At 37.9% G+C, this 27,184-nt stretch overlaps 1 protein-coding gene across 1 annotated transcript; it reads left to right on the forward strand.

The window, feature by feature from the left end:
• Positions 1–344: 344 nt before the first annotated feature.
• LOC124142300 (forkhead box protein K2-like) lies at positions 345–26,110 on the forward strand. Its single transcript, XM_048392736.1, has 8 exons — positions 345–789; positions 8,255–8,452; positions 10,447–10,738; positions 11,103–11,296; positions 13,572–13,780; positions 16,359–16,559; positions 16,969–17,252; positions 18,748–26,110. The coding sequence occupies exons 1-8, from the start codon at positions 431–433 to the stop codon at positions 18,862–18,864; spliced, it is 1,854 nt and encodes a 617-aa protein (XP_048248693.1). The 5' UTR covers positions 345–430; the 3' UTR covers positions 18,865–26,110.
• Positions 26,111–27,184: the final 1,074 nt, after the last annotated feature.

Consider the following 27,184-nt stretch of genomic DNA (forward strand, 5'->3'; position numbering starts at 1 on the left):
ATTTAATACCAAGCTCTATGAAAATAATTGAAACGATTTGGGCGTCGACTGTAAATTGTAAAAAAAATTCATTTTCAATTTATTATGAATATCAAAGGTACCTGAATATCGATCAATTATTGTAAGAGACATGAATTTGAATAATAATCTATAATATGATTAAAAGTAATGATAATAAAAAGTGTTTGTTCAAATAATGTAATTCTGGGTGTTTGTGTTTATTCGTTTTGCTTTTAAGATAATGCGACTCAGTCAGCACGCAGTGACTTTACCGCTGACAAGTAAGTTGAATAACAGTAGTGTTGAAAATAGCATTATGTTCTCCCATGCCGTGGCCACGCTTTCGAGGTGCATTGTGGGTGTAGTTCTTGATGTAAACAGGCAAGTTGTTTTCCTCCATTTTGGTGTTGGAAAACACGAGTCATTCACAATGTCTACGTATAGTCAACCGTCGGATAACGACGCATATGCCTTATTGGCCCTCAAGTCAGCCCCGGCAAGTCCATCCAAAATTTCATGGACCCCAGAATCGAAGGGAACCGCCATCGCGCGGTTAGAAGGCAGGGACTTCGAATACATGATGCGGGGAAATCGCATCACCATTGGTCGCAATAGCAGTAAAGGCGAAGTGGATGTCAATATGGGACATTCGAGCTTCATATCCAGGGTGCATCTTGAAATATTCTATGATCAGCCTAATTTCTACATGAAATGCAACGGGAAAAACGGCGTGTTTATAGATGGCATTTTCCAGCGGAAAGGGGCACCCCCGTTGCAACTTCCTCGATCGTAAGTTGTTTTGTTTTGCAAGTGCCCGCCTCAACTGCCGGCATGTCTGTGCCGCGAGCGGTATCTGACATGTTATCGTCGCTTGATTCGTCATTCTTATGGTAGCTTAAATGTCAGGTCAATTATATTCATCAATGTCTAAACGAAATCATGTACCTTTATTTCGTTTTAGACATTTTACTTCGCCGTGTTGATAACCTTGTTACCATGTGCTCGATTCATCATGGCGGCTATGTAAACAAAAATAGAAGATACCGGTGTCTGGTCTTGCATTGATTTTAATGACTGGAGTCTCGCATCACTACACCAAACAACTATGTGTTTGTTGGATCTTTTATTAAGGATATGGCTAATGGCAGGTGGCAATGATATGATTATCGGATGCATAATAGATGGTAGAAAAGGATGTATGTATTTTGACAGTTGGAAACTGGTCCTCATGAGGTCACCTTAGCTTGTGTATTTGCATTCCAATCTTTATTTAAGAGTTATCGTGTTTCTTAGCGGCCACACTAAACAAAATTATATGAATTGTTTTTAGTGATTTTTCGCCAAACTTAATATTGATGTGGCCATGAATTATGGACCAGTTTCGGAAGGATGTAAGGCTATACTTTGTTTATAAACATGGAAGACCTTGGGACATGTAAATATGCGGATAATAAATACAAATTGTGTAGTGAGAATCAATTTTCAAAATGAAATGTAATTATTATGTTTCTGCTTCATTGAGAAATTGTCTCTTTATTCTTGTGTAAGTTTACATAATGCCATATATCAACATAGTCTGATCATATCCAGCAAGGCAGTATAAACAAATCATCTGGTCACACCATTGTGAGTAATTCTGAGTAATACTGCAAATGAACCTAATAACACATTTACAGTGTATGTGACATCACTGTCTGTTATCAGTCCCTTTGACTTGATTGGCCAGTTGTTGTTGTTTTTATATGAATCACTGTTAAATCAGGTTGAAAGAAAAACTTGAACATTAGGCCTGTTATTTATTGTTAAGGTATTATTCCATGTATGATATGCTTAGATTCTAAATAAAGTACTTTTCAGTTGCTTAAAGGAAAAAATACTTTGTCAAACTGAGTAAGTGTTCTCTCCAATTATGCATTAAACAGAAGAATTTTTTTCTGCATTTGTAAAGTGGGAGAATGTGATTGCCATTGGAAATAATTAACACCTACATTTTTCCTATTGGCATTGTAATCATGGTCTATACGGTAGTTATATATTTCATGATTACATGTATTTGATTTGACATTGAAGATAAACATTAGTGACCAGTCTGACTCTCATGCAGGTCTGAAGCCCTAATCTGGTACAATTTCCTTTGGGTGAGCTTATAGAATTTTGTTTTTTGTTATCTACAGAAATTAACTATACTTATTTTATGAATCCCCACAAATCAAATAAACTTCTTTTGCCATCACTTCAGAATTATCAGATTTTGACATGTACTCTTGTTTTTCCATGCATTGATGTATGATTTACCTAGTGTTTGCATGGTTTAGTTTGTGGTTTACAAATTACAACTATGAATAATTTAATATTATAAGGATAAATTGAATTGTTTTGATCATATTGACTTGAGGGATGGGAAGATAAGAATGATAAAAGCTATAATCCAGTCATATGGGACACCAGGACAGATTTTATCCAAATACTTTGTCATGTTTATCTGTGCAATATATTTGTTTTGTGATAGATTCTTTTCATGTTGTAAACGTTCAATCTTGGGATTTCTATCTGACCTTAGCTGATAACAGACTAACAGTATAAGCCCATGTGAGATTTTGCCATAGTCTGTTTTGTTCATTGCCATGTTTCAACAAGCTGACATTGGGCAAAGGTGACTCTACCAAGGATGATAGTAGGTACCAGAGATAGTTTGTTTGGTTTGGAGCTATTTGTAATTGGTTTGTCTGGTCAACTAGGACTGCTTGATCATGTTGATGAATTGAACTAAAGCCTTCTGTTGGTTTTCCTTACCACAAAGGGACACATGTTCATTAGGTCTTCCTTATTGTTATACATGTTAAGAAACTGAAATATAATAAGCCAAATTATCTTCTCACAAATCATAGTTCATGTCTCATGAATGGTTATATAAATGCCACAGAGAAGTAGAATTATATTTCTTTCATGATTTGCTTATATAATGTTCAGGCACTAAGTGGGGGTTTTACCATCTTTTTCATTTTCTTCTCAACACTTGCATGATGGGTTAAGTTGAAAGTTTAGGCATGATATTCCTCACTATAAGCATCATCTGGAGACTGACACTTGAAGTGCTACTTAAACAATGTTAGGCTTTTCTGTGCCAGTTACCCATTAAATTAATTTCATTTTCTAAACTGTCGGGTTTAATATGCAAATGGTTTAATATGCAAATAAGAATAAGTTTTGGGCAGATCAGGTTTCTCGTTGCATGGGTTTACAGATAAATATACTTATATCAGGTGAACTTTTAACCATGTTAACCTGAGTAGGTTAAACATATTCATGTAACCAATTTGCACTTAATGCTCAAGCATGTGACACATGTTACAGCCAGGTTTTGGTTTTGTATTGTGAACATCATATAAAAGTCATCCCTTTTTTGCACTCTCGTGCCAGTTTTTAATACAAATATGTGATTGTCTAGTTACTGAACTGTCCATTTACAGGTTTTTATATATTATCATTATCAATGTATAACTTGTGCAAGACACAGTATGGCTGATGTGTCTTAAAATATTAACTCACACACTGCATAAGAACAGCGTTTCAACAAATATTGGGTGAGCTTGAAAAAAATGTTTTGTGCTGGTCCATGTACATATTCATGTTGAGATAAGTGAAAAACATGTAATTAAATCTTAAAACAGCTTTGTGATTGAAGATGGCTATGAGCATGATCATGGCTTTAAGCTTCCCTTTATTTGTTCAAGGCAGCATGATTGGCATTTGGCTGTTGTTGACAAGATTTACATGGTTTGTGCACGTGCAGGGTGCAAAAGTGCAGTTGGTTAAATATTCCACAAACAGACTTATAAATATCACTTGCTTTAAATTTATACCATGTATACCATGTCTAAACAAATTGACATACAATTTCTTTAATTTCACACAATGTTCCTGTTCAAGTACACTACAAATCGCTATTCTTAGCTATTAACATGTTAGCCAACCAAATACCTCATCGTGTTTAATTTGCATACACATAAATTTCTGTAAGAATTTCAGAAAAGGCCGTCCAATCACTCAGTTTACTCTCAAGGCTATAAGGAAGAAGGTGGATATAGTCTGGTTTCCAAGGGTTACAGAACATCATGGAGGTCTTCATGCCATATCAGTTTATGTCCTCATGGCAGCGTCTTGAAAGTTTTGACCATAAATACAAGCATAAAGATTTTGGAAAACTGCCATCATTTTTCCATTCAGAAACATGAAATCGGAAACTGCCCATCCTGCCCAACATGATCGAAGTTGACAAATGTAAAACATGAGGACATCATCTGATCATACTGTTACTGATGTGCAAACAGACAATTTAGATGTGCAAATCTACCCAACATAAGCCATCGTGTAGTAGGACATTTGCACAGACATCTACAGATTTAACCATATGGCATACATTTTTCGATCTGCATGAGGCGCATGATTGGTCAACTCTGAACGAAGAAGGTGTGTTGGTGTAGTGTAAGTTAGGACAAAGTGGGAGGATGATTGCATTTTTGGTCAAACTTACAACCTTTGATTGTGAGATTATCATGATTTACTATATGTGTGTGTGTCTCTCTCTTCTTCAAAATTTCATGTTTCTATGGAAACAATTTCGACTTGGTTGTAAATGAGGGTAGGGTTCGTTTCCGGACCATAACTTGAAAACCTTTCAACATTTTTCAATGAAGGTTAGCATATGCATTGTTCATCAGCTGAACTGGTGCCTTTTGCTATTTTTCTAAATTATATTTTGTTAAGTTTCCATGGAAACAATTTGTACTTAGTCTCAAACAAAGCCAGGCTTCGTTTCTGAACCAGATAATATTTTTTCATGAAACTATCCATGTACAATGACCACATGCTCAACTGTTGCCTTTTCATATTTTTCAATTGCTTTTACTTCTTGTGTTTCCATGGAAACAATTTGGAAATTTGTAAGAGTATTTCTACTAAGCATAAAGCCAATGATTGTTAGTTATTGGTACATCTACTTGCACTTACAATCTATCATCCAACCTGCTGTTACAAGTTCAATAGTGTTATCTGTCATAAAGTGTCAACAAGGCATCAGCTGTAGTGTTGCTTCATTAACCAGAATCTTTTTTTCGGGTTTGCAAGCACATTTGTAGTAACAACTAAAACTAATGTATCAACAAAAGGAGGGGGAGACATATGTTTTTAGAGTAGAACACATTCCAGTTGTCACATGGTAGTCATCATGAGGTGATTATGATCGTGTGTCACAGTAATGTTGAAATGTAAATGTACTGACCCAGGACAGTCACTGCTTAGTGTAATATTATAAAATTGTGTCGTATGATGAGCAAACAAACATTATCTGAGATTTGATCATGTCGGTTTTAAAAAATAATTTTCCAGTAGACATGGTCAAGTGAGTGGTGCAGGCAGTTTACCTGTTGTGTAGTCACTTCTTAACTGCAGCATGCACTAGGAGCAACTGAACAGAACTCTGAACACCCTGACAAGTTGAATTAGTATTTTATTTTCTTAAGCCAAATGTGCTGAGCCTTGACATGGACATTTGTTGCCACGAGGGGATTTACTGATGTAAAGGCTGTAATTCAACCTTTGTATGGGAGTTGTCACCACATCCAATTACTGACATGTTTAGCTGAACATGTTTAAAGCCAAGAATCTGATTTCATCAATTGTAATTCTCATTCTAGGGTGAGGCAATTACAAATGCTTCTTCATGCTCAGTCACCATTTATCATTGTTTATGACACACGCCTGTTTTTGCTGTATTGCAGTTATCATGGTTATGTTGACACTGAGAATGGGGTTGTTCAAATAAGGCTGTTTGGAAATCAAACACTGTTTTTTAATACAAAACCGTAAAAGGCGACCTAATGGGGTGGTCAGGCTCTCTGACATGGTTGAAGCATGTCATTGTATCCCAATTGCATAGATCAATGTTCATGCTGTCAATCACTGGATTGCCCGAAAAATTGTGAGGAGTACAAAACACTCTCTAATCATGTGTATAACTGTTGCCACGGTTTTCTGTGCAGTCTTCAAGGTTGATTCCACCAGTGTGACGTCATCTGCCATTATCTATTAGCTCATAGATTTACCCCACAACCTTATTTTGTTTGGTAGACAACAACTCAGCAGTCAGAGTCACGTCTTTGCTAAAGGGATTCTTATTAAATTCACTGTTCAACAATTAGATTAAATAGCAGGGTCATTCACAGAGCTACAGATAAGCAGCATATTTGCATAAAAATATAAAAACCCTCAAATGTATAAAAACAGCATGCATAAATTAAATACTCAATGCGTACAAAGAGGTTACATCTAAAACATTATTTCATTATTTTTTTGTAAATGTTCTCTCTTTTGGGGAAATACCCATAAGAGTGATGAATAGATGAGTGAATAAATATTGGTAACCCAATGAAAAATGTAATAACCCAATTAGAATAGAAACCCAAGATTAAAAACTCAATTGCTCAAAATGTTATGTGGAGCTCTGCGTTCTTCGTTGATACATATTAGCCAATCAAATAAAAGAAAGTACAAAAGCTGTTTAACAATTGGCCATACATTCAGAATTCACATTTGAATCCCCATACATATTGATTTTTACCTTTCCTGTGTAATAAGATCACGGAAGTATATTTTGAAGACCGATATCATTCTGTAAACATGAATGATATGGAGTAAGAATTAGAACATATTTACTCATTTATTATATGTTTATTGAATCACCGGTAGATTGGGAGGAAACGTGTGCACAGCTGATTGCTATTTCCGGCTTAGTTTAGGAGAAAATACACACGGTAACCTTAATCTCTGCATATAAAACAATGCCTTTGAGAGCAGGAAATACATTTTAAATGGTAAAATCATCATTTTTAGTGATGTTTTATGTCAAATTTCATACTTTTATTGACCGAAGTCGTTGAAGGGATATGATAACACTCATCAATTATTTGGACCCTGAAGGTAGCGTTGTTTTGTTTTTTTAAATGTCCGGAGATTCCCAATCAGACATGTCCGGCGCATATGACCGTTTCCGGACCCCTGGTTTATTAATGTATTAGTACACTTTTGATCTGTAGTATTTCTAGCCATACATTTACCGATCTGGAGCAAAGAATAGTGGTCAGTGGTAATGAGCTTAAAAATGGAAAATCCCACACTCAAGATAAGCTGCGTATTAGCGTGAAATACACATTATAGATCACAAGGACCCCATTACTTTTGAGTTGCTTGCATACAAATACGCATGATATTATTTTGAGAAAATCAATAGTTTTAAGTAAACAGTGCGTAACTACAGAATGTAGCCTTTTAAAGTTACATAAAAACTGTGTTTTAGAAGAGTAAACAAGAAATATACATTATTTTCCATATCAGTCAACAGGTTTCAAAATTCCTTGCATTAGAGTGCCAAGTTACTGCCAACAACAGTTTAAATCATAATGGCACAGTTAAAATAAGCTCCAGGTAGGTACCTGATGCACACCCAGAAATCATACTTGATTAAGCAAAATGATTTGTGGCATACTTTATTATATGTAGCCAGTGTAACCAGCTCAAAAGTGCTAGGGACCTTCTCCGTGGTCTAGTGGTAGAGCGTTCGCGCGGAGAGCGGAAGGTCTGGGGTTCGATCCTTGTTGTTACCCTGTCTGGCGCTCGGCATTAAGGGGCTAAAACAAGGACTGGTCGGCTCGGAGTCAGTATACTGTGTCTGAGTGGGGTATCCATGTTAAACATGTTATCTCAGTGAGCTAGCACTATAAATCGGCATCAGTCCGGACTAGTACAAGCAGCCACACAAACACATACACGTACATGCACATCGCTATATAAGTGCAATGATCTTGGATGCGACGTTAAACCCCATTTCACCTCACCTCAAAAGTGCTAGGTCCCGCTTGTCATGCTTATTGCCAGTGACACGTGTGTCGCTGTTGTGAGCTTACTTGACACTTGGGGCAACACATGAACAGAAGAAATCAGATGCTACAGGAAACCGCATATAAAGCAGAATTAAGTTTCAAAATGCCTTCTCATTGGTTTATGACTACCCGGATGGCTGGATCCAAGGGAGTAAAATATTTTGAATATGCGAAGAAAAGTAATATTACCCTATGTGATTGACGACATGTGAGTAAATACTTTATGGCTTAAAATCATATGGAGCCCTGAAACAACAGCAACATATCACTGTAGATGCAGCATTATGTGTCATTGTTTTCATCTTTTGTTTTTTCAGATGCATTCTTCGCTTCCCAAGTACCAATATCAAAATAGTATTCCATTCTCTGGTAGAAGAAACCCCTCCACCACCTACACAAAGCCCAGGGAATGCCTCTCCTAAGAAGAAGACAGCGTTGGCTCCCCTGAGGATTGACATACCGAAAGTGGAGCATGTTGCTAGCAGCCCCTGCCCCTCTCCCACAGGCACAATAAGGTAAAACACACATTATTGATATTGCAGAATATAAGGAAATAACACTTTGTGCAGTTTGCAAACAAAACTTGTTTTTTACTTCTCCAAGTTCAGCATTGTCTGTTGTACAGACGTAGCCAGAAAACCCTAGCTGTTTGTGCTGTATATTCTGTCTTGTATGTAGGCAATCAAATTATTATAAAAAATATATTTCAATTGAACTTGTAGTCTGTGGATTATTTTTTATCATTAAATAACGAGGTTGGTCAGTAAGTTTAAGAAAAGAACACTCATATTCAAATTGATATGTTACATGATTTAGTGGATATGTTTTACTGTTTATTTTTCTATATTTTTATTGTTCTATATTTTTATTGTTTTGAGTGCTTAGCCGTGTTGACTAAGAACACTAGAGGGCAAACATGAGTTTAGTCAGTTTGGGGCCTTCCTGGTGTGTGGGTCACCAAACTGCATTTGCTGTTACAGGACTTGAAAAGGACTTAAGTCGACATTTGCTTAGAACAACCTTGAAAATAAACAATACAACTTGAAAAGACCTTGAATTACACCCTAGCTAGACCATCAATATTTTAATGCAGTTTATATACGACATACAAACATGCTTGTGAGTGTCCACAAACATATATACAGTCAAGTCTAGTTAATCGGACAATCAGCTTTATCCGACCCTAATGATGGGAACCGATTAAATCAGTGCTGTTTAGACCCGTTAATCCGACAGTCTCGCACTCCGACTCTGACACACCTAATTTGCAACGAATCACCAAAATCACTCATTAATCAGTCTCGTTAAACAGACACATTGATCAGCGTACTCCGGGGTCATCTGCCCACCAGTACACAGCCCGTGTTTTGATGCGAGAAGAGTTGGCTGGTAGCTGCATATTTCAATGGCTGCAGAGATAAACTAGGTTAACAATAAACAATAAATGCTTTAAATAAAAAGAAAACAGGATAAATCACATGCTTAGATTACCTCAATCTTATTAAAATCAGATACAAGTTCTCGCTCTCGATGAGGACATCCAATTACAGATCACGTCAGAACAACCTTTGCGAACTATGACCTACCAATGAAATGACCAACAGGAAGTCGACGTTAGCCACTTAGGAAGCAGCTTTCTTAAGCTTTTAGGTACCAGTTTCAAAGTTGCGACTTCCATTCCAGACTATGCTTTTTAAAGTCATACAGTCCGTAACAGTTGTTTTGTGTTAAACTTTAAAGGTTGCATGAACAGAAAACATATTCCGCCAACAATGTAACATAACAATATGAAAATTTATTTTATAATTTATTACATGTTTGAATCCTTATATCTAGCAAGTAGTTGTCCGATTTTCGATCACAAACGTTGATACTACTTAATTTTGTTTATCCGACATACTCATTAATCCGACGTAATCATATGCAACCATCGATGTCGGATTAACGGGACTTGACTGTACAATACTGCATGATGACGCGTTATAAAACTCTGCTGATAAAATGTGTTAAATCATGAAATTTAATATCTTGTTTGTGTTATTTATTTGCATTGAATTTGACTAAAGAAGTTTTTAAAAAGCCTTGAATATGTTGAGGACATCTGTACCAACCCTGTGTAAACTTATGCTTTGTTATTGGTCATGTTTTCTGAATCTGTGAAGATCCAGGGTAGAATAGGTCTTCAGCAACCCATGCTTGCTGTAAAAGGCGACAATGCTTGTCGTAAGAGGCGACTAACGGGATCAGGTGGTCAGGCTCGCTGACTTAGTTGATGCATGCCATCGTATCCCAATTGCGTGGATCGATGCTCGTGATGCCAATCACTTGATTGTCTGGTCCAGACTCTTATTTACAGACCCCTGTCATATAGCTGGAATATTGCTGAGTACGGTGTTGACCAACAAACATCATCATCATCATCGTTATCCATTGCGTGGAATTGAGTATAAATGTTGTTGAATTTATAACTGGTTCTATATTCTTATGCCTTTGGTCTGTATGGTTTCAGTGCGGCCAACTCCTGTCCTACCAGTCCTCGAGGAGGAGCTAGTCATCGTAGTTTTGTTCCTGATTTAAATGCTGTGTTTGCTGCAGCTGATCCTAAGGACGACAAAGACGCTCAAGTAGTTTCTGCCTGTGGGGACGGGCCGAAGGATGAGTCCAAGCCACCATATTCATATGCCCAGCTAATAGTGCAAGCCATTACATCGGCAGTTGATAAGCAACTGACTCTTAGTGGAATTTATGCTTTTATTACCAAAAATTATCCATATTATAGAACAGCTGACAAGGGCTGGCAGGTGAGACTCTTCATTCATATTCAGGTTAATGGGGTTAGCTAGTATTTTAAAAGTTAAATGTTTTTTTTGTTTTTGTATTTTTATTAGTTAATAACATTGACTGTGTGCTCTTGTTAACTTTATAACAAAGCTCCAAAGCGATCATTCATTGATGCCGAAGTTGTGGAATGAGTATGTTTGGCACCTGTGTCTGTCACATGTACAGTGTTGCCATTGTTCTAAAACTTATTATTCTTGCAAATTGGTGAACTTTATTGAGCCATGCACCCAGTTAAAAATTATGTTTGGATGCTGTGTGATATTAAATTGCTTTTACTTCAATAAACAGTATGGTTCAATAATAGTATATATTTCATTATTTCAGAACTCAATCCGTCATAATCTTTCTTTGAACCGCTACTTTGTGAAAGTTCCAAGATCACAAGAAGAACCTGGTAAAGGATCGTTTTGGAGGATTGACCCAGCATCTGAAGCTAAATTAACTGCACAAGCATTTAGGAGACGGAGACAGAGGCATGTGCCTTGCTTCCGAACACCGTTTGGAGGACTCTCAACACGGTCAGTAATGCGGAACATCCCCTTCTCTTTCAGTGTTCAGTGTCTTGTAGACAGTGGTAGAAAGGACATCAGTATGTGTTTACACAATATGTCTGCTCTTGTCAAAGCCATGAAGAACCTCCATGTCTGTGGCTGGTTTCTCACTGTGACCTCATCTGTTATTGAATCACAGTTATATTTCACATGCTGGTCATGTAATTTCTCACATGTCCATGTGTTAGAGTGGTAGGGTATTCAAATGGGGAAAACTGCCCTCATGGAGAAACCCGGGTTTGATCCCACACCTAGCTCATTGATTTTCCCTGTTGTTGGAACATTGCCAAACACCATAAAACTATATGCACTCATTCCAATACAATGAATCCTCTTGATCCGGACAGTACTGGTCCAAGAGAGATCTGCTCCAGACTACTGGTCTAAGATAGATGTTCTGGTCTGGACAGTACTGGTCCCATGAGAGATCTGCTCCAGACAACACTGGTGTAAGAGATCTTCCTGTTTGGACAGTACTGTTCCCAGAGAGACCTTCCTGTCTGGATAGTACTGGTCCTAGAGAGATCTTCTAGTTCAGACAGTACTGGTTCCAGGGAGATCTTGTTCAGACAGTACTGGTTCCAGGGAGATCTTCTGGTTCAGACAGTACTGGTCCTAGAGAGATCTTTTGGTTCAGACAGTACTGGTCCTAGAGAGATCTTTTGGTTAAGACAGTACTGGTTCCAGGGAGATCTTTTGGTCAAGACAGTACTGGTCCTAGAGATATCTTTTGGTTCAGACAGTACTGGTCCTAGAGATATCTTCTGGTTCAGACAGTACTGGTCCTAGAGAGATCTTCTGGTTCAGACAGTACTGGTCCCAGGGAGATCTTCTGGTTCAGACAGTACTGGTCCTAGAGAGATCTTCTGGTTCAGACAGTACTGGTTCCAGGGAGATCTTCTGGTTCAGACAGTACTGGTCCTAGAGAGATTTTCTAGTTCAAACAGTACTGGTTCCAGGGAGATCTGCTCCAGACAACACTGGTGTAAGAGATCTTCCTGTTTGGACAGTACTGTTCCCAGAGAGATCTTCTTCCTGTCTGGACAGTACTGGCCCCAGTGAGATCTGCTACAGACAAGACTGGTCCAAGAGAGATATTCAGGTTAAGACAGTACTGGTCCTAGAGAGATCTTCTAGTTCAGACATTAGTGGTTCCAGGGAGATCTTCTAGTTCAGACAGTACTGGTGCCAGAGAGATCTTCTGGTTCAGACAGTACTGGTGCCAGAGAGATCTTCTGGTTCAGACAGTACTGGTCCCAGAGCAATCTTCTAGTTCAGACAGTACTGGTCCCAGAGCAATCTTCTAGTTCAGACAGTACTGGTCCCAAAGCAATCTTCTAGTTCAGACAGTACTGGTCCCAGAGCAATCTTCTAGTTCAGACAGTACCGGTCCCAGAGAGATCTGCTACAGACAGTACTGGTCCAAGAGAGAGCTACCAAATTGGTAAATTTTAATTATGATAATGTCACGTTATGGCTGTTGCTGTTGAATCTGAGCTAGGAGTTCATTTGACATTAAGAGTGTGCATTGTAACAAGTAAAACTTTTGGAAATTGGAAATTATTATAGAGGAGAAATTATGGAGAAATAAAAGATCAACCATAGATCAACCATAACATGGTTATGGAAGACAAGGGATTCCGGAGTAACAAGGACTGAACAAACAGGATTTCACTGTATATTAATACCATTTTGTAACCTTAGAAAATCCTTTTAATTTTAAGACTAGTCCAGAGGACTAGTGTAAACCTTATGTCCACAGAGTTTGTACCTAGTCCTGCTTGAACGAGAGTGGAAATGTTTGCTGTTTCCATTATCCATCAGTTTTCAGGTCCAATTTTTAGCAAAATTGAAGTATTGAGAACTGGTTCAGAATTATAGCCTGCAAATGCTTTTAGTCAGTGGACAGATCATTGGATTTCTACTTGACCTCAGCACAATTTAGTAGTCTTGCAGACTAGCATGAATTTCAAAGGCTGTTTTGACTGTCGGAGTTGCCACATGGGAATTGTAGGTCTTGACAGTACCCGAGTGTCTCCTACTTGTTATTAGAGATGCCTAATGATGGTTGGGTGGTTACAATGTGTGGCCTGGCTGACTGTCTTCATCTCTGACAGCATGGGGTATTTCTCTCGCTGCTGACAGTGATCTGCTGCATCCAGCCTTGGTTATTTACAGAAATGAAAACTTTCTGACTGCAGAATAAACCAGCATTCGCTCACTGCCTCATTCACATTTCCAGGTCAGCACCAGCCTCGCCTAGCCACATGTCCGGTGCGTTCACACCTGACTCCATGTCTCGGGAAGGTAGTCCAATACCTGAGGCAGCATCGGAAGCAGAAGTGGCTCAGTCAAGTCATCTCCAACCACCTCATCAGCTGCAGCAGCCAAATCTTCAGTCCATCGCTGCCGAACTTAGATTTACTCAGTCAGCACCTGGCTCTCCTGCAGGTATGTACACAAGTCAGGTGTAGGATAAAAAAAATGTTTCCTAAAGTATCGACACATGACTCCCACCCACCCATCAAACTGAATTGTCCTGAGATTATCCTGCTTGATAATGATTTAGCTGGCGTTGCATCAGTGCTACCTACCTATATGTCCAGGTGACTGCTCCGTCACCCAAGTCTCCTGGGGTGGAGATGTCGCTTCAATGGAAAAGTTGTCAATGAGAGCTGTTATTGTTGGACTTAAGTAGCAAATTTCATGAAATGTTTATTTTGTCAGATGGAAACTTGCGGACCTATGCTTGTTTCCAATAAGAACTGAGTTGATACATTGAGGCCCTGTTCAATGCATACGTATGTAGGAAGATGACAAGATACAGTCTTCCCGTTGGCTTTTGAAACTGGCAACTCTAAAAACTACCAGTGCCCCCCTAATTTTTGCCAGTCCCAACTCTCAAAAATAAAAAAACCGTATGAAATTATTTGGTTTTAATTCTCTCAACATCATGTTCAGTGCAAAGATGTCATCCCTGAAGTAACTTTCTTAGATCTATGTCATTCACACAGGCTTCAGTCGCAACAAATGGATATTTAACCTAGAAATAGACAAGGGGAAACCCTGAAGTAACTTTCTTAGATCTATGTCATTCACACAGACTTCAGTCACAACAAATGGATATTTAACCTAGAAATAGACAAGGGGAAACCCTGAAGTAACTTTCTTAGATCTATGTCATTCACACAGGCTTCAGTCACAACAAATGGATATTTAACCTAGAAATAGACAAGGGGAAACCCTGAAGTAACTTTCTTAGATCTATGTCATTCACACAGGCTTCAGTCACAACAAATGGATATTTAACCTAGAAATAGACAAGGGGAAACCCTGAAGTAACTTTCTTAGATCTATGTCATTCACACAGACTTCAGTCACAACAAATGGATATTTAACCTAGAAATAGACAAGGGGAAACCCTGAAGTAACTTTCTTAGATCTATGTCATTCACACAGGCTTCAGTCACAACAAATGGATATTTAACCTAGAAATAGACAAGGGGAAACCCTGAAGTAACTTTCTTAGATCTATGTCATTCACACAGGCTTCAGTCACAACAAATGGATATTTAACCTAGAAATAGACAAGGGGAAACCCTGAAGTAACTTTCTTAGATCTATGTCATTCACACAGGCTTCAGTCACAACAAATGGATATTTAACCTAGAAATAGACAAGGGGAAACCCTGAAGTTACTTTCTTAGATCTATGTCATTCACACAGACTTCAGTCACAACAAATGGATATTTAACCTAGAAATAGACAAGGGGAAACCCTGAAGTAACTTTCTTAGATCTATGTCATTCACACAGGCTTCAGTCACAACAAATGGATATTTAACCTAGAAATAGACAAGGGGAAACCCTGAAGTAACTTTCTTAGATCTATGTCATTCACACAGGCTTCAGTCACAACAAATGGATATTTAACCTAGAAATAGACAAGGGGAAACCCTGAAGTAACTTTCTTAGATCTATGTCATTCACACAGGCTTCAGTCACAACAAATGGATATTTAACCTAGAAATAGACAAGGGAAACCCTGAAGGTAACAGACAAGCTGACTTTGTTTGAAAAATGTACTTATATGAATATCACCAATGTTTCCATCCACAACAAAGATTTATAAGGTACTTTATTTGCCGGTCCACAGGGACTGGCAGTCACATGAGTGAATGGTCCAAGCCTAATTTTACCAGTAAAAACCTGGTAATTACCGGTAAACTGGAACGCTGAAGATAGTATACAGATCATGTCAGAATTGTATTGCGAGAGCGAGGGTGGTACAGGAATATTTACACAAGTTTCATAAAATCTTCTTTAATTTTATTACCCATTATTTCTTAATCCTTATAAGCTCCCCTTTAGAAAAATGCACTGATCATGACCGATGTCTTAGGAAACCTCAATTGTTGAATGACGTCAACAGTCTTCAGCTATGACGTCATTTCTAGTGGGATGTCATTGCAACCTTACATCACAAGAAGATTCAAATGACACCAACAGTGCTGTCTTGATGACAAACAATACACTGGTGCACGACAAGTGATATTTGCACCAGTGCACACATGACTTATATGGACTTGATAATTTCTGACCCTATGGATAATAGATGAAGACACTTACCGTCATTTTGTACATGTAAAGAATCTAGCAGAGGTTCAGTCAAAACCATATTTATATAAATTTGAGTCTGAATAAGAACTATTACTTGTGAACTCATAGCTTTAACAGTTCATTTTCATGTCATTTAATAACATCTACACGTCTTTTATGAAAAGTTAAGCATGCTTGAATCGCTTTGCTTGGTATATGACCCGTGATACAGTGCTTCCATCCCAGTGCATTGTATTGCAGTGCAACAAAACCTCAGTGAATCTTTGCACCCTTGCACCTGGTACTGCTTTTGGTTGCAATTAACTTCATTGACGCCCTATGTATAAGAGATTGACGCCCTATGTATAAGAGATTGACGCCCTATGTATAAGAGATTGACGCCCTATGTATAAGAGAGTGTTTGTTTTCAGGGTCGCGGGTGCTGTCGCCAGTGACAGTGACAGCCAGCAATGGCACAGCCATTCACCAGCTGCCTCCCATCATCACCAAACCTCAGATCATTGTCTCCAACCCTGGACAAGTTATCCTTAATGGCCCTGCCATTGCAGGCACCACCTTAACAAACGGGACACACTTAGAAATCAAGAAAGAAAATGCTGACTTTTCTCAGGGTAAGTATGTCTGGTATTTGGAACATTACTCCAATAATTGTTCATAAATATATACAAACAGATGGATATTGTCAAAGTTAGAGAATGTTTTGTAAGTGTTAGATAAGTTATGAGTTTTGGACTTTATGACATGATCAATTATAGGCTAGAAAGTCATGAGGGAAGCCCATTTGTCCATTTGCACTTATACCTGGAATTGTCAGTGAAGTGTTAAGGTCTATTCATGGTATATCCAACCATTATGTATTTTGGGGATTTTGATTAGAGAAATAATCTTTTGTGAAAAGTTTCACTGGTAAAGAGGAAATTCAACATTGACGCCCTATTATAGTATGTCAGTGTTCCTGCTCTTGTCAAAGAGGCATGGCATGGTCCTATGTTCACTTCACGATTTCTTCCTACTTCCCAGGTGCAACAAAGGCAGCATCGCTGGTGACACCCCAGTACGCAGCTGCTCTGAAACCCGTGAAGGTAATGGCTGGTCAGGTGGTCACAACTGGTCAGTCTGGGGTGGCCATAGCACCAGTGTCTCAGGCTACGTCGGCAGCCACGTTGATGTCCACTCAGCCACTCACCCTGATATCCCAGCCCGCAGTGCAGCTGGTTCAACCAGTCACAATGCAGGCCATGCAGGCACAGGGCAACTACGCAGCGGGGGCACTCGCCACCGAGGTCAAACCGGGACAATATGTGGTAGGTTGCAAACAGGCTGCTAGTGCAGGCTAGATAGTTTGTTGAAAGCTTTTTAGCTCACCTGACTTACTTACTGAGGCACCTGGACAATATGTGGTAGGTTGCAAACAGCCTGCTAGTGCAGGCTAGATATTTTGTTGATAGCTTTTTAGCTAACCTGACTTACTTAATGAGGCACCTGGACAATATGTGGTAGGTTGCAAACAGCCTGCTAGTGCAGGCTAGATATTTTGTTGATAGCTTTTTAGCTAACCTGACTTACTTAATGAGGCACCTGGACAATATGTGGTAGGTTGCAAACAGCCTGCTAGTGCAGGCTAGATATTTTGTTGATAGCTTTTTAGCTCACCTGACTTACTTAATAAGGCACCTGGACAATATGTGGTAGGTTGCAAACAGCCTGCTAGTGCAGGCTAGATAGTTTGTTGATAGCTTTTTAGCTAACCTGACTTACTTACTGAGGCACCTGGACAATATGTGGTAGGTTGCAAACAGCCTGCTAGTGCAGGCTAGATATTTTGTTGATAGCTTTTTAGCTCACCTGACTTAATGAGGCAAGTGAGCTCACACTGTATACGCTGTAATGTAGAATGTGCCTATGGCCTATGCTAAGATTATTGCCTTATGGCATGTCTGCCTTCCAGTGAGTGAGTGAGTGAGTGAGTTTGTTTTTACATTGCTTTTAGCAATATTCCAGACATATCCCAACTTGGGACACCAGAAATGGGCTTCACACATTGTACCAGTGTGGGGTATCAAACTCAGGTCTTCTTTGTGGCAAGCGAATGCTTTGACCACTAGACTGCCCCTCTGCCATCCATCTTGTCCCTCCATCGTTTACTGTTGCACTTTCAACTTCCCCTTTGGAACTTCCAGGTGTATGAAGCTGGAACTTTGCATCAGTCCTCCCAGCTATGGTATCTCTAAAAACACAGAAAATTGCAATCAGATTAGGAATATAGCTGTTGTTGCAGCAGCATTTTTTCCCGTTAATGCACTTCTCCATGTATCATTATGAAAATTGATATGCAACTAATGTGTAGAATGCAAAGTGACATGTTGTTTTTGTTGTTACATGTTTCGATTTTTTTATGCCATCTACGACCTATCCGACTGTTTCTCAAGTGTTTGTTTCCCTGCAATTGTTGGGCGGTCGGGTAGCCTAGTGGTTAGAGTGTTTGCTTCTTATGCCGAAGACCCGGGTTAGATTCCCGACATGGGTACAATGTGTGAAGCCCGTTTCTGGTGTCCCCCACCGTTATATTGCTGTAATATTGCAAAAAGCGGCATAAAATCAAACTCACTCACTCACTCTGTAATTGTCAATTATTAATTCTCTCTTTTATCAAACTCTCTCACTCACTCTATAATTATTAATTATTAATTCTCTCTTTTATCAAACTCACTCACTCTGTAATTGTTAATTATTAATTCTCTTTTTTATCAAACTTACTCACTCTGTAATTGTTAATTATTAATTCTCTCTTTTTTCCAGGTAACTAATGTTGCCCAAGGAGCTCGAGCTGTGAAGCGAGAATCAGAATCAGCTGACGGGAAATCTGAAGATAATGAAATTAAACGAGTTAAGATTGAGACCAGCGAAGCAAGCTAATAGAATAATCACAGCTGTTGATTGAACTGTTTTACTGCTGGAAGTGGTGTTGAGGGAAATAGGATGAAAGCGATGCCATAGTTGAAGTTGTGCTTTTTGTTGGACTTGTGATCGGGACACTGGTTGAACTGTGCAGTCATGACTAGACAGTGTCCTTTAAACAAACGTTTAGGCTAGGACAGGTTTTACTGTTGGGAAAGTCCACATCTTAATGAGATATGACTGAGAGGCTATTTTAATATGTTGAACAAGTTTGTAGGAATCAAGTGTTTAATAAGAAGAAGACGACAGTATGATGACTGACTAGATTATCATCCAATCATGAAAACTACGCCAAGAGTGGACAATAAAGTTGAAATATTGGACAATCATAGTAATAAAGATCCAAAAGCTCCTACTAGAAAAAGACAATTTGGTTGTGTACAGGGCTTGAAATTAGTGGTAGCAAAAATGCCATCGCAAAGTATGTTTTGCTGCTGGATAGATAGGGTGACCATTGAGGCAAATTCCTGCTAGCATTTCTTTGACTCAACTGATATTTGTTAAGATTTGATTTTATTTGTACTACACACTTATCCATAGCTTTATTTTATCAAACTTGTTATGGCATGTTGGGGTTTTGGCACCAGAGAAATAAAAATGCCCTCTGGAGCAAGTTATTGCTTATTTACAAAAAAGAATAATTTTTTGCCCTGGTACAATTTGAGGCTCTACAGTCAAGGTTGCTCAGAAGTAGTCAGTCATTAACCATGCATTAGTTATGGTATATATAGCTTTTGAAGCTGTGATAATGCTTTAATACTAAGTTGAAATGGCATTTATGATTTGTTAGTTTGTTGTTAGGACTGTTGAGAATAAGGTGTAGTAATAAACAGGTGTTTTGCCATTACCGCCATCACCCATCTGCATTGGTCATGTATCATGAGAACTATATAAATATATACATACATATATATATATATATCATACCATGTGTGAACACATAATCCGTGTACTCATCTCTCAACATTATTTTCAGTTGACAGGGAAATGCTCTTCTTGTTAAAGGATCAAGACGGAGATGTTATCCTAAACAAATCTAAGACAAAACACTTAGTTGGACTAGCAATGTAGTTGGAGAGTGAGTTGAAGAGAGCTCTGCCTTCCCAAGTATTCCATAACTTAATTCTATTAATGTCTTTGTTGCCTGTTGATATTTGTTTTAGTGTCATTTTCTCCTTCCAGAAATGTCACTTTAAATTGTAAATTTTTTATCCTTAATCTCACTTTTGGTTGTTGTTTGCGCATGTAGTTTTTGTAAATAAGACATATTACATGACAAATAACAACTAATTGTTTTCTGTGAATTTATGACTAGACGTATGTATTGGTTTTGTTACCCACTGGTCAGTGCCTGGTGTTGAAGGAGCATTATTTTATAGTGAATTTCAGTTATGAAGCTACTGACGATAGGTATTTTAATGAATTTAAGATGGAAATAAACCAGTAAACTGACAAATGTCCTATTTTGTCAATAGTCTGTCAGCAACCAGCATCAGGCCCCCTTGTCATGGGGATGTTAGTGTTACAACTATCGTAGCTCATGTAAAAACAGAAACTTACAATAGTCGTAGCACCAACATCACCTTGTGCAGGTGGATCCAGAAAAGAATGATGACAGCAAAGATTAACGATTTGTCTTGCCTGAAAGAAATGAGCGATAACAATATGTCAAGATGATATTGGATATGGTTACACATTTTTCATTCAGCTCTCATTTCACTTATTTCATGTTCATGTTGCAAGTCGTACACACACATCACAGTTCATTGTGGAACTGTGTTGAGAATTAGAATAATCAATTCATTATTGGGCGTCACTCATTCCCACTGTCCATGAGACTAGTGGCCCCCATGACGTGTCAGTTCTCAACTGAAAGTCCTTATTGTTTGGCCTTGCGTCAAATGATTTTGTGAAGTGCTATTATGGTGTTAGAACTATTGTAGTTATATGTAGTGTAGAATTTCCTTTGTTTATATTTGCCACTTAATTACCTGTCCAAGAACCTGGTATCACAAGCACCTGTTGTTGTGACCTGTGTAGACAGCAACGTCTAACAAGCTTCTGTAGTTTCCTGCTTTAAACAGAAAGTTCAGTGTAGCTGTTGACCATTGAAAACAGCAAAATGTATGTGCCATTCTGTGAGAACATTTTTTAGAACATGGCTACTAACAACTTCTGTTACGTCATCTACTGTACTAAGGTTTGATGTTAGCAATAAGAGAAAAATACCAAGTTTATTTCTTAGGGGAATTCTGTTTTAATTGTTTTGGGTTTTTTAAAGACTAATAAAGATGAATAAGAGTCATGTCTGACATTGTGTTTGTTAGTGCATGGTTTTTGTATGGGGTTTGTATCAGTTGTACCTGAAATAGTGTGAGATGATATTTCCACACTGTTCTTTGGAGAATTTTAACTTGTCCCGTAGATATTTCAACATCAATCATACATGTGCTCAAAATCAGCATGTGTTTTTCTTTGGTGATCGAATTTGTGTTTTGGAAATATCAACAGTTTTTGCTTTGTTTTCTCAGGAAATTATTAATCCTTGAAATGGTTTGTCTCATTTTAAATGAAGTTCTGTCTTATCTGATTCAAAATTGATGTGAAATAAACAGATTGTCAGCTGTATTTTTTACGAAATCCTAACATGTTCCAGAATTAGTGTTTTATTGTATTTTCATTATATTGTTACCTGATGTGACATTCATGTGTCTCAGATCAAAATTGTCCACACCTGTCAAGTATGGTTTTAGTACGAACTATATGTGTATTTATGTAGACACGATGTACCTGCTTATACAGTGGAACCTAGTTATCTGGACACCTGTTATGTGCAAGTCTGTAATTAAATATCCAGTTGTCATGTAAGTTGACGGTTATTACAAGACAATTGATGACATTCTCTCAATGTTAATTCCATGGCATGGCTTTAGTTAGCATTAACTTCAACTGACTTCATTTATATTAAATTTAGTTAAATATGACAGTCCAAATACTCTCTCTCAACCCAGTAGATTAATGAATAACTGTTCCTCCTTTGTGGGGTGCCTTGTTTTGGCCTATACAATCATCAATATGCATATGATTGTCCCGGTTATTTTATACAAATTTTATGTATATTAAGCCAATTTGGTCGGTCTTTAGACTGGATTTTCTGATTATGAAAATTTTCATATACAATAGTATATGTAATGTTAGGTAAAATAATTTGTAAACAAAGATTGTCCAGAATGGGAGTTTCTGGATAAGTAAGGTCTCACTGTATTAAGCATCTCCATGTTGTATTCACACCTGAGTACATGTTTTAACATGTGTTTTCTACCTGGTAGAGGCAGTATCCAACCAATAATGAAGTAGCTAGTAGTCTTCAGATTAAGTCATCGTGGGTAAATTGTTAGGTATAGATCTGCATTAGGGATTTCTTCATATCCTTTGGTAACCCAGTATTTTAGAACCATGAAAAACTTTATTGGTATTCAGACATTGTTCATCAAAAAAGGCCTGGTATGATGAAATTGTATTTGACAGAGTAACCAAATAAAAAACAGTTCTTACAACAGGCATGTTCTTTATTGAGGAAGGTTAACGTAAGCTGTGTATGATGCTAGAAGATATATATTCAAATGTGAGGAGTCTAGGAGAGGGTCGATCATTGTGTGAAAGAGGACATCTTTTTGTTACAACCCTGCTGGTGTGTAAAATCTGAAACTTTGTTATTGACTGTTGAGTGTGTAACCCCTTGTTGAATATATGGCATAATATTACTGGTCATCTGTGTCACCGTCATTGTGTACAATTTAAAATGACTTCGTCACATGGTGAGTTGAGAGATTCCTTACTGGATTAATTCTAAGCGTCCGTCTCCTTTTTATGATGGTGATCGTAGGGACACTCCTGGGCGGCTTTCAACAACCCAATCTTGGCGCTAAGACTGTGGTTCTCCCATGCTTAATATGGACTTCCAACTGTCGTAGTACTAAGATGGGCTTGTGGAGCTTGGCATTGGTATTGTAACTACAGATCGAAGCTGCAAAACGTTTTGTTTCATGTTCGTATGTCAGTATGATTGGAAACATTCATCCACAGAACACAACACATCCATTATTATTCTGTTGAAACTGGTGAAGTAACTCGGTGTTTAATGTCAGGCAATATATTTATTTCATGCTTTTAGAACACTGACTTTTTTTCTATTTGAAATATGGACAAACTAGGAAGATTGGGGTTTGCTCAGAATTTGGCATAATTGCAGTGATAAGAATGTGTATGCAACTGTGCTTTGTTTTCAATTTACATATATTACAAGCACTAACACACGCACCAGAACTGTTTACAGGAATTACAAGCATTAACACACCCACCAGAACTGTTTACATATATTACAAGCATTAACACACCCACCAGAACTGTTTACATATATTACAAGCATTAACACACGCACCAGAACTGTTTACAGGAATAACACACACTTACACACATACCGGAACAGTTTACAGGAATTACACACATTTACACACGTACCAGAACTGTATACATATATTACAAGCATTAACACCCCCACCAGAACTGTTTACATATATTACAAGCATTAACACACGCACCAGAACTGTTTACATATATTACAAGCATTAACACACGCACCAGAACTGTTTACAGGAATAACACACACTTACACACATACCGGAACAGTTTACAGGAATTACACACATTTACACACGTACCAGAACTGTATACATATATTACAAGCATTAACACACTCACTAGAACTGTTTACAGGAATAACACACATTTACACGCGTACCAGAACTGTTTACGTATATTACAAGCATTAACACTCACTAGAACTGTTTACAGGAATTACAAGCATTTACCCATACAAGAACTGTTTACAGGAATTACACACATTTACACACGTACCAGAACTGTTTACGTATATTACAAGCATTAACACACTCACTAGAACTGTTTACAGGAATTACAAGCATTTACCCATACAAGAACTGTTTACAGGAATTACACACATTTACACACGTACCAGAACTGTTTACGTATATTACAAGCATTAACACACGCACCAGAACTGTTTACAGGAATTACAAGCATTTACCCATACAAGAACTGTTTACAGGAATTACATTTACACACACACACCAGAACTGTTTATAGGAATTACACACCCATCAGAACTGTTTACAGGCATTACACACATTTACATGCACACCAGAACTGTTTACATGCACACCGGAACTGTTTACAGGAATTACACACATTTACATGCACACCAGAACTGTTTACAGGAATTACACACATTTACATGCACACCAGAACTGTTTACAGGAATTACACACATTTACATGCACACCAGAACTGTTTACAGGAATTACACACATTTACATGCACACCAGAACTGTTTACAGGAATTACACACATTTACATGCACACCAGAACTGTTTACAGGAATTACACACATTTACATGCACACCAGAACTGTTTACAGGAATTACACACATTTACATGCACACCAGAACTGTTTACAGGAATTACACACACACACCAGAACTATTTACATAATTACACACATTTCCTCACACATCAGAACTGTTTTAGACTCCTTGTTTGTTGGGTGTGTATTATCTATGAAATTTGTTGATACATTGTGTAACTCATCCTGTCTCGTTCAGTGTAGTATGGTGGCCTTCCAAGCACAGTTCTTGTGGAGTTACAATTGTTGCAGTTTTTGTTGTTGCATTATGAACCAAATGCAATAGATAATTGGATAGATACAATTGTCTTTGATGTTGTCTCGCAAACCCTTGCCTTGATGCGGTCTCAGCAGGGGAGATCACTCATGCCCCACAAGGGGAATTCATTGATTGTAGTTGCTATTATCAAAGTTCACGCTATTGCATAGAACAGCAGGTGTTACAACTGATGACAGGAGCACTTGATATATCAATGTATCTGATGTTTGGCGGAGTAGGCTTCTTTGGGATAATGTTCTGTTCAGGTAATCAGATTATGATAGAATCAAGAGCTTTTTCTTTCTTTTTTTCAAAGTGTCCAAATCAAAACAGTAGGGAAATGAATGTGTGTTTTGTAGGATGGTCTTTAAGGGGCTAGTCTTGTTTGTTCCACACTACATGTTAATAGTAGTTTGAATTCATTTTGGTATTAAAATAATATGAACAAGCTGGATAATGTGCGCCAATTATGCAAAAACATATTGCCTTTGTATTCGAGGAGTTGTTTGGAACAGAAATAGCTTTGATATTATGGTCTCTGCTTCATGAGATAGGTTTGAATGATATAAACATTAGGAGCTTGTCGCCACACACAAACAAGTTGCCATGGAGCTTTGTCTGCCATTGGGTATGTCAAGACCGCTGAGTCATGAATTGTGTTCAGTGTGTGTTGTGTTCACGTCACATGTACAAGTGATTTAGAAACAATGTTGCCCATCAGCCTCCCACTTTGTAAAGGTGAAACGTCCAGACAGTGATAGGGTCCTTACAGACAGGGAATAACTGGGAATATTGTCACCATTTGATGAATAATTTATTCAACTCTGACCATGAGAGTAGATCATGTTAATATTCCATAAGCTGATGTTTCGCTTTCAGTGGGACATTTTAATGTGATTTAATTCTCACATTGGAGTCATATGGGAATGTTTTAGATATGGAAAATGATACTTATCTGGAATCATGTACACATATTCATTATCATTTCGTTTTCACATTTTGTACGAGGTCATTACAATTGGCCTATAATGTTTTCATTTATTATTTTCTGTCAATCTGTGATTTAGTGGCTGCGAATGGTTATTGATCACAAAAATGACCTTGTTGAATGTTGTAAGTGTTAACCAGCTGCCTGCCCTCAGTTTCCAATGTGTATAATGCAGATAGACTGTACATGATCTTTGTGTTCCAACTTCATGTGGGGAGATTTTGAAATTGTTCTAAATTTTCTACTACATCTGTGGCTATAATGTGTGTCAGCCATAGTCTTTCTGTAATTTGCTTTCATGTACATAGACCTAACGCAGTCTTTGCATGTAGTTCCAGAGCACCCTCATGCTGATATGTTCAATACTGTATGTGTTTTCTGTTGCAAGTATGTGGAAAGTCAACTTAGCCATTTATTCAGAGCTGCCTTCTCACAGGTGGCTTGTATAAATAAAAGTGTATTGTTTTAAAGTCCATACGCTCGTTGTGTTCTTATTTTGGAGGTGTCCATACGCTCGTTGTGTTCTTATTTTGGAGGTGTCCATACGCTCGTTGTGTTCTTATTTTGGAGGTGTATTGTTTTAAAGTCCATACGCTCGTCGTGTTCTTATTTTGGAGGTGTATTGTTTTAAAGTCCATACGCTCGTTGTGTTCTTATTTTGGAGGTGTCCATACACTCGTCGTGTTCTTATTTTGGAGGTGTATTGTTTTAAAGTCCATACGCTCGTTGTGTTCTTATTTTGGAGGTGTATTGTTTTAAAGTCCATACGCTGGTTGTGTTCTTATTTTGGAGGTGTCCATACGCTCGTTGTGTTCTTATTTTGGAGGTGTATTGTTTTAAAGTCCGTACACTCGTCGTGTTCTTATTTTGGAGGTGTATTGTTTTAAAGTTCCATACGCTCGTTGTGTTCTTATTTTGGAGGTGTATTGTTTTAAGGTCCGTACACTCGTCGTGTTCTTATTTTGGAGGTGTATTGTTTTAAAGTCCATATGCTCGTTGTGTTCTTATTTTGGAGGTGTATTGTTTTAAAGTCCATACGCTCGTTGTGTTCTTATTTTGGAGGTGTATTGTTTTAAAGTCCGTACACTCGTTGTGTTCTTATTTTGGAGGTGTATTGTTTTAAAGTCCATACGCTCGTTGTGTTCTTATTTTGGAGGTGTATTGTTTTAAAGTCCGTACACTCGTCGTGTTCTTATTTTGGAGGTGTATTGTTTTAAAGTCCGTACACTCGTCGTGTTCTTATTTTGGAGGTGTATTGTTTTAAAGTCCATACGCTTGTTGTGTTCTTATTTTGGAGGTGTATTGTTTTAAAGTCCATACACTCGTCGTGTTCTTATATTGGAGGTGTATTGTTTTAAAGTCCATTGCTCGTTGTGTTCTTATTTTAGAGGTGTATTGTTTTAAAGTCCATACACTCGTCGTGTTCTTATTTTGGAGGTGTATTGTTTTAAAGTCCATACATTCGTTGTGTTCTTATTTTGGAGGTGGATTGTTTTAAAGTCCATACACTTGTTGTGTTCTTATTTTGGAGGTGTATTGTTTTAAAGTC

Source organism: Haliotis rufescens, unplaced genomic scaffold, assembly GCF_023055435.1.
Source record: "Haliotis rufescens isolate VD_foot unplaced genomic scaffold, xgHalRufe1.0.p SCAF_11, whole genome shotgun sequence".
NCBI lineage: Eukaryota > Metazoa > Mollusca > Gastropoda > Lepetellida > Haliotidae > Haliotis > Haliotis rufescens.

Bases quoted from the DNA above. Each gene is read 5' to 3' on its own strand.
- LOC124142300 (XM_048392736.1), top strand. From the start codon at position 431: ATGTCTACGTATAGTCAACCGTCGGATAACGACGCATATGCCTTATTG. The intron at 10,739-11,102 runs GTGAGACTCTTC...TCATTATTTCAG, and splicing joins CAGCTGACAAGGGCTGGCAG to AACTCAATCCGTCATAATCT. The intron at 13,781-16,358 runs GTATGTACACAA...GTTTGTTTTCAG, and splicing joins AGCACCTGGCTCTCCTGCAG to GGTCGCGGGTGCTGTCGCCA.